We start from the raw sequence: 8,233 nt of genomic DNA on the forward strand, positions 1-8,233 counted from the left end.
GGAACAAAGAAAACCAAAGAGACTTTTCATTAAGCAGACTGGAGAGTTTACCTGCCAGCTGTAATTTTCTCTGTTCCCCTCTGAAACAAGTACACCCATGAAACAAACTAACTAGCCCTCCAAACATTTCATTGCCTACACAAACATGAGTAAGTCAAGAGCAGATAAGGTGTAAAGCTTCACTTGGCCAGTTTTTCTCTTGGCTCTAAATATTGTTAACTGATGCCACAAGTACATTCTGGACAGCTAGAGCAGTTCACCAGAAATGCATTTGGCAAGCTGAATTTGGCAGTTGAAGTTAAGTTGAAGGACAATAAAGGTAGTTTTGCTTCTTTTAAACAATCTCAAATAGAACAGACTATTTCAGCTGGAAGACACCTACAACAATCATCTAGTCCAGCTGCCTGACCACAAGCTGGAGCAGGTTGTTACAGGAATTGCCCAAATGCCTCCAAAACGCTGACAGGCTCAGGGCATCCACCACCTCTCTAAGAAGATTGTTCCAGTGCTTGATCATCCTCTCAGAAAAGAAATGCTTCCTAATATCCAGCCTAAACCTTCACTGGTGCAGTTTAATTACTGCCAAGAATCAAACCACTGCACCTGAGGGACAAGAGATCTCCCTTCTCTCAACTTCCTCTCCCCAGAAAGCTGAGAGAGCAGTGAGGTCACCGTCAGTCTCCTCCCCTCCGAGCTACATGGACAGAGTCATCAGCTGCTCTTCACAGGACATTCCTTTCAGCCTTGTCACCAGCTTTGTTGCCCTCCTCTGGCTGCATCCAAGGACCTTCACACCCTTCTTGAATTCTGGAGCTCAGAACTGCACACAGAACTCAGGCTGAGGCCACAACAATGCAGGACAGCAGGGTATCTACTTTTCTAAAAATCTTTAGAAATATTAGAAGTTTCCACTCATGCTTGTGGGGTGTTGGGGGACTTACTATGGGTCATCTTCTGGGAAAAATATTAGGAAATAGCCAATTGTTGTATCTGTTCTCAGAAGCTATCCCTTCTGCTTAATTAGCCTCTTCTCTCTTTCTCAACATAACTATTGAGTAAGCAAAGTCAAAGAATTAAACCATATAATTGTGTAAAGGATTTTGTTCTTCACAATTCCAGAAATTACTTAGTTCTTTCTCAGTGCTGCCACAAGAAGGCAGGAGAAGTAACACAGGTGATATTACACTTGACATCAGACAGAAATACATGTGTCATTTGCTCCCCAGCAGCCTTCTGCCATCTTCTTTCAAGAACTGTCCAATTATTTGCAAGAATTTTCCCTTGTCCAGTATAAAAAGTCCTGCTCAGTTCAGTAAGGAGCAAGATAGAAAATGCCTTCAACAGTTTTTAAGCTGCATTGTGAAGGCCAAGCTATCAGAAAACTGTCATTGAGTAGGTAAAGTCATTATGTGAACGATATGGAATAATACAGAGTTTAGGGTGACAGCAGTGACAGGTAACTAATGTCATTAACTTCCCCAAGCAATCATTTTTTATTGAAGTTAACCATGAGCAAAATCCCAAAAGTTAGCTGCAGACGACGTATGGCCTTAGTAACCACATGAAGAATGATACCATGCTCATCTACACTCAGTAAAGACTACAATACAGTAAAAATACAACTGCTGTCATTTTTTCCCTTCTCCTTATCAGAAGTTTTCCCCCATGTTTTCTCCTCCTTCTCCAAATAACACCATTTCTCTTGGTTACTTTGCTGAAAAAGAGCTTCTTACTAGAATATCTATTCCTTCCACTGACAACTGCAGTCTCTAAATACTTGTAAGGAGTTGCAGCTATCTTGGACAAGCCAGGAAATGTCAAAAAAAAACTCCAAAACAACAAACTACTACAGAGTTAAAGGGATTGATTTATGAAGATTATAATGGAAGAACAGCAGAATAAATGACTTACAGTGTAGCTATTTCCTAACTAAAGTCTGAAATACAACAAAGAGGGAGAGCAACACAAATATTGTCACCAAGAGAACTTCTGGAGCAGATGAAGACACACAAGTTGACAAATTCAACAAAAAAATATCTATGCTCCCATAAGTTATCAATGTTTTAAATTAAAATTCTGGTGCGATTTATGCAGCCATTAGTTTCTTTGAAGTAGATAACACATTTACATGGAAGGGAATTTAGTATTACGTTATCACACTGAATAGAACCAAAGTGAAATTTAAAAAGTAATAAACGTTTATAATAGGTAGGGAAAACAATCATACCTATCCTACTTACTAAGCAAAATTTAGTACTTTACCAAACAAAACTCCTAAGAAGCAACTTAGTCTTTAAAAGAACTTGCAACTTTCAGGGACAATCTTGCTTGGAATTTCTTATAACTCATTCTACAAACAGCTGTAACACATTTTTTTTACATTAAACGGGATATTACATTTGATAGGAAACCAGTGTGACTTTAGTTGGTTTCCCTTTTTTTCCTAGGATTTTTTTTTAAATGAATCACTGACCACATTTAAAAAAACAGCAGCAGAACACAAGGTTCTCAACAGACTTCTACCCTGGATGCAGGGTATCAATGGGAGAGTATTATTACTGTCACCCTCAGCTACAACAGTCTGAAGTCTAAGTCCTAGTTTATTTTTACCAAAATAAGTGGATACACACCCTTGAAAAACAGGTAAGATTTTGAATACACACAACCTAAGTGAGCATAAAAATAATACTTTTGATGGGATGCTTCTGTATGCCTCTAAACACTGCAGTTAAAATGACCTCCACAGTTTTTTTATAACCTTCATAAATGCATGGGATTGCTGCTGACAAACAGCTGAAGTCCCTCCCAGGCACACTAGCGTGCTTACACTAGACAGGAACACTCTTCAAGACCTAGAAAGTGCAGTGAGCTCTTTGAGCTTAGTACTGTAGTTTTCTCACACAAAAGGCCAGGCCAAAGTTTAATATCTATGTTTGCAGAAGTGTTGCTTAGTCTTTAAAATAATTACTACTACCCATGTTCATCCCATTGCATCTGCTACGAATAATGGTTCTTAAAAAAAACAGCATCTTTTCGTGTTCAAGTGTCTGAAGAGAGAGTGGCTACACACAAGAAAATTTGCAGCAGATTTAACAGCAGCAGCAGGAAAAAATACCATTCTCCCTACACGCCCAACTTAGCACTGCTTAAGTACAGTGCTTAAGGACTGATGTGTGTGCTTGTTTCCAGAACAGACAAGGCAGTCTCATCTCTCACCTGTGCATGGAACACAGAGTAAGGCACTTGGTAAACTCAGAGGTGACCATAAAATTGATGGGTCTGAGATTGTACCATGGAGATACAGTGACAGCAGGAGACCCAGGAAACTGACATGCTGCTTTTCCTCACACTAAAAGTATTTAAACTCTGCTAGCCATCAATGAGCAGCACTGCATAATTAGGTCAGATTTAAAATAATTTTATAACAGTCAAATTAAAAAGGTACATCTCAGGTAGTATCCAAGAAAAATGCAGCTCAAGTAAGTGCATACATTTACACTGCAAAAAACCCTAAATCACAGAATCACAGTACAAACTGCTCTGTACTTCACTGCTCTCTGTGTAAAGAGGCCCCAGTGAAATTTTCAGGGATGTGCTTTAGAACAGGCAAATACATTTTCATTTGCTATTCCCATTATAATACAAAATTTAAAATTTTTGCATAAACATAGTTTTAAACCTTTTCAAACTACATGGGGCAATTGGCCAATATTGCTTTTGCATAGTCATATAATTCTAAAGACTATGCAACAAAATGATAGTGCAACTATGGCAAACCCTGCCAGCTGTGTATTTTATTCCAGGTATTGTTTTCATAATAACCTATTCCTGCTATTGTTACCTCATTGCCATTAATGAAGTCTAGGTACATGGTACTGCCACACCTTTATTTCAATGACCTAAGAAGTTTAATTCCTGCACGGAATACCCACATAGCTCCTTCAGTTCATTTTTAAACTTTCAGCAAGCAATAAAGCATTATTTATTTCTTTAAAATAATACTCTCCAAGGTAGACAGTTTACAGTCACCCCACGTTCCCTATACAAAATTACCTAAAGAACAAAAGCCAGAGCTCAAACATACTGTAAAAGTTATTAAAACACTCCAAGAGAGTACAAGGAGCTAAAGCTGCAAAACAGCTCACCCTCCCCTTGCTGCAGCTGCTCCGAGCATCCCTGCGGGGCGGCGGGTCCCTGCCAAAGGCCGTGAAATCCGGGGCAGGAGGGCTGATTCCCCCGGGCCCGCCGTGAGCAGAGAGGTAACTGAAGTACCAGGTTCCTTCCTCAACAAGCCACCCAGGCGGAGAGAGGGGCCAGGGCCGCCCTCCTGCCCCGCCGGGAGGGGCGGGGTGTGGCTGCCAGGGGTCAGCTCGTCGGGACAACCCCCCGTGCTGCAGGAAATCCGCAAGAGGTGATTTACGGGCAGGGCTCATTCCCATCCCACTGACTAGAGAGGGATGAGGCAGTCTTGCACAAGCTTATCAGTGCCCACTTGCTGCAGAACATGCCCTTGCAAGAGCTGTGTATGAAGAACTACTACTATTTATATCTGTAACACTTCCAAGTCGCTGTAAATCTCTAGACAAGTTTAATATGTGAAAATTACCTGCTTAAAAAAACAATACCCCTATTTTCTGGCCAGCTTTTCCTCCTATGCTGGAGGAGCCTCAACTTCATTCACACTTTTTAAAGTGCTTTCTAAAGCTAGAGCCCTTAAAATAGGAGTGAAGAGAAATAAATATATTGTATGAAGAGCTGACCCAATGGCCTGTATGACCTGCACTTAAGCATCAGTTTAACATGCAGCAGCATGGCATCTTGATGAGAAGTAAAAACATAACATCTATGAACTTCTTTGAAGTTGACAAAGTTCAGGCAGTTGGCTTTATACTAACAATACAATCATATTTTCATTGAAACAATTATTTGCAGTTTACTCATTTAATCCTTTCATAATTACCTAAGATACTCATCTCAACATTCACAGAAACAAATATGTACAGTACTCACTCACTCAAACAGTTCCAGCAAAAGCAACAAACTCATAACTAAAGACTTCCAACATGACTAAGTCTGCTTGGATCCAGAATCTTTCTCTACTTACTACTCAGCAGTAGTCAGGCACAAAAACGTTTTCCTATTAACGTAATCTCTTAACACATGCTATCCCACTCCCTGGTCCCTTGACCTTTCCTTCCTTTGCTTTGCTGACAGTTCCTCTTTTTCCAGGGAGCACTTGCACTTATACACAATGCACTGCAGTGGCAGCTCCCAAAGACTTCGAGGTTTCTTCAAGAAACAGAGTAACTTTCCACACCACATGCATGGGAACACAAAAGCATCACTGAGGAGAGTACCTTCACTATCAGCTGTTCTACCCCAGCAGTCTAAGTACACAAAGTATGTGCTATGCTCCAGTTTGGAGTCTTTCTACCTTTTCAGCATAAGCTGTTCCAAGGCTTTACAACTCAAATGCCAGTTTCACCCAGTAAATAACTGACTTACAGTCATGGGTTGGAAGGAGTTGAGGTATTTTTACCCTTCACTAAGTTTTGACATTCTTTTTTTTAAATTTTTACAAATAGCCTAAGTGGTAAGAGTGGCTAACTGAATTGATTTTGTGTTCCTACTTTAAAATACTAAAATGTGAAAAACACTTTATACACTTTTAAGCAATACGATCACTGATCGCGTATTACCACTCAGAATATTGCAATGTAAGCATTCAGCTGTAGTTAAAATATTTTAAGTGAGACTACAGTATAATCAGTGAACCTTTCCATGCAGATTACTATTTGAAAAGCATGAAAGTATGACTTCTGTGTACCAACGTATGGTGTACAACAGTTTGCATACCTGAAGTGCAGTTAATGCATACTATCAAAACTTGATTTCCTAGGTAGTTACAGTAAAATCTCCCAAACTTTTAATTAGTAAAGCAAACAGCGTAGGGGGAGGAAAAAAAATCAGAATTTTAGTTTAAATTTTAATCCACACGACTCTCTCCCTGCCCCATACTGAAATGAATAATGAATGAGCTAGGTCATGATTGCTTTCAATAAGTATGTCAGAAATCTTCAAAACAATGACATGAGGTTAAGACAGACATCAAAGGTCTCCCTAACAATGCCACATACTTATACAACCACATACTATGCATCTTTTTTATGCATCAGCATACCAGGAACTGCATAACCACAAGTACCAAAGGTACTTGAGTTTTATATTACGAAACTTAATATGCAAACAAAAATTAACCGAGAATTTTAAGTATTTGTGTCTGGAATCCGAGAATTTAAGCCCAACCTTCACCATACGTCTGGTCAGAACTAAGGTTTTCAGACTGGAGCGTCACCTTACACCTCCCGTCAACTCTGTCACACAGCAGCAGCAGCTCGCCCAAAGAGTCAGTAACTCCAAGAGACTTCTCAACAAATGGAAAGTCTAGGGTTTTGTTGTCATCGTCCTCCCACGCCTCCCGGGCCGCTTCGTTCTAGTGCCCAGCTGCTCCCGGGGCGCTCCTCAGCCCGCCCTCCCTCCGCGCTGCCCAGCGCCGGACCCCGCTCGGCGGCGCCTGCGGGGCGCGCCCCAGCTGCCAGGGCCGGCATCAGCCGCAGCCCGAGGGCCGCTGCCCGCGGCGCAGCCGGGGCCGGGATCGGGATGGGGATCGGGATCGCTCCCCGCTCCACGGCAGGAGCGCAGCCCGCGGGCTGCCTCTGCTCATCAGGTGTTTCGCGTCTCTCTGCAGCCCGCCCTCCAGCAACCCCGAAAACTCAGACAGCTTAAAAAAAAAAATCCTCCCACTTTTAGGGAACCCCCCGCCCTTCCAAAGGCTTCTCCCACATCTTTTCCTTGGTGGAATTCCCAAGCCGTCCATTCAAAGGGACTCGCAGCCACATGCCCAGAGGAACTGGCATCTACAGCGGGGGCATGGGCTTACCTTTGCCTCCCCCGCGTCGGGCTCCTCCTCGTAGTAGCCCTGGCCGGACTCGTAGGCGGCGGCAGCGGCTGGCTGCCGGGGTCCCAGGAGCACGGCGCCGGCAGCCAGGCAGCAGCTCAGGGAGAGCACCTCCAGCAAGTGCATGGTGCAGGGAAGGCAGAGCGGGCGCGGAGAGGGGCCGCGGGGCAGTCGGAGGAATGCAGCCGAAATTATGAGGCTCCTTCTTTTCCTCTCCCCCACCCTTCTTTCGCTGTCCTCTCCCCCCTCCCTCCCCTCGCAATATCCAAGGCAGTAAAATCCGTGGGATGGAGAAGATGCGGTAGCAGCAGCTCCTATGCGCCTGCAGGGGAGTTCCCAACTTTCCCAGCCGCTTTGCAAATTCTCACCAAAGTTATCCAGAGTTTGCCAGGTAAAAAACCCACCAGGAAACCGGACATCCGAGGCTGCGCTCACTCAGGAGCAGGGGAGGTGGAAAGCGTAGAGAGGAGGAGGAGGAGGAGGGAAGGGAAGGAGGGAGAGAGAGCCAGGGAGCAGCAGAGCGGGACCGAGCGGCCGGTCGCACCCGGGGAGATCCCTTGGCGCGGGCCGGGCCGGGCCGGGCGGGGGGCTCGGTGCCGAGGGGCCCCGCTGCGCTGCGCTGCGCTGCGCTCCGCCCGCCGCGCTGTGCGGACGCCTGTCAGCGGCCGGGGGGTGCGCGGCGCCCGGGGCTGCGCGGCGGCGGCGGCCGCGCATGGCGAAAGCGCCCTCTGCCTGCTCGCCGAGAGGGGCCGGCCGCCTTCCTCCTCCTCCTCCGCCACCTCTGCCTCCTCCTCCAGCCGCTGCTGCTGCCGCGGCGGCGCCGCCGGCCGCTGGCGCCCCAGGGAGCGATCGCCCCGCATCGCGGGCAAGAGGCCGCCCGGGGCGCGGCGCGGCTCTGCCGGGAAGGAGAGGCGAGAGCGCCCGGTCCCGCAGAGCTGGGCTCGTCCGGCCCCGAGCTTCGGCTCCGCCAAGATGAAGCCCGCGGCAGCTCTGAGGAAAAAGCCAAGTGCCCGGCTCGTTTCATTTGGCTCGGAAGCCGAGGCGTGAAGTTCGGTAAAACTCACACAGAGAAATCATCCAAGAAAATTTTTGTGAATCCTAATCACTTATTTGTTGAGGGGTGTTGGCATCTTCACTTAGGACGGTATGCAGCTAGTTTTGGCTGCAGAATAAAGGATTTTGCCGTGTTAGAAACAGTAATCCAAAGAGCACCATAATTATTTGTAGCCTATCAATGACATTTTGAAGCCATCTTCGAAGAGAAGTAACACCCCA

The 8,233-nt window shown here is 45.4% G+C and overlaps 1 protein-coding gene across 1 annotated transcript in view; it reads right to left on the reverse strand.

Annotated features, from left to right (window-relative positions):
- Positions 1-7,581, reverse strand: part of VEGFC (vascular endothelial growth factor C) — a 68,226-nt gene extending 60,645 nt beyond the window's left edge. The window contains exon 1 of the mRNA XM_041480171.1: positions 6,941-7,581. Within this exon, the coding sequence (XP_041336105.1) occupies positions 6,941-7,084 (144 nt within the window). The 5' untranslated portion in view covers positions 7,085-7,581. The remainder of the gene's footprint in view (positions 1-6,940) is intronic.
- Positions 7,582-8,233: the final 652 nt, after the last annotated feature.

The sequence above is a fragment of the Pyrgilauda ruficollis genome, unplaced genomic scaffold (genome assembly GCF_017590135.1).
Source record: "Pyrgilauda ruficollis isolate IOZ18807 unplaced genomic scaffold, ASM1759013v1 scaffold5, whole genome shotgun sequence".
NCBI lineage: Eukaryota > Metazoa > Chordata > Aves > Passeriformes > Passeridae > Pyrgilauda > Pyrgilauda ruficollis.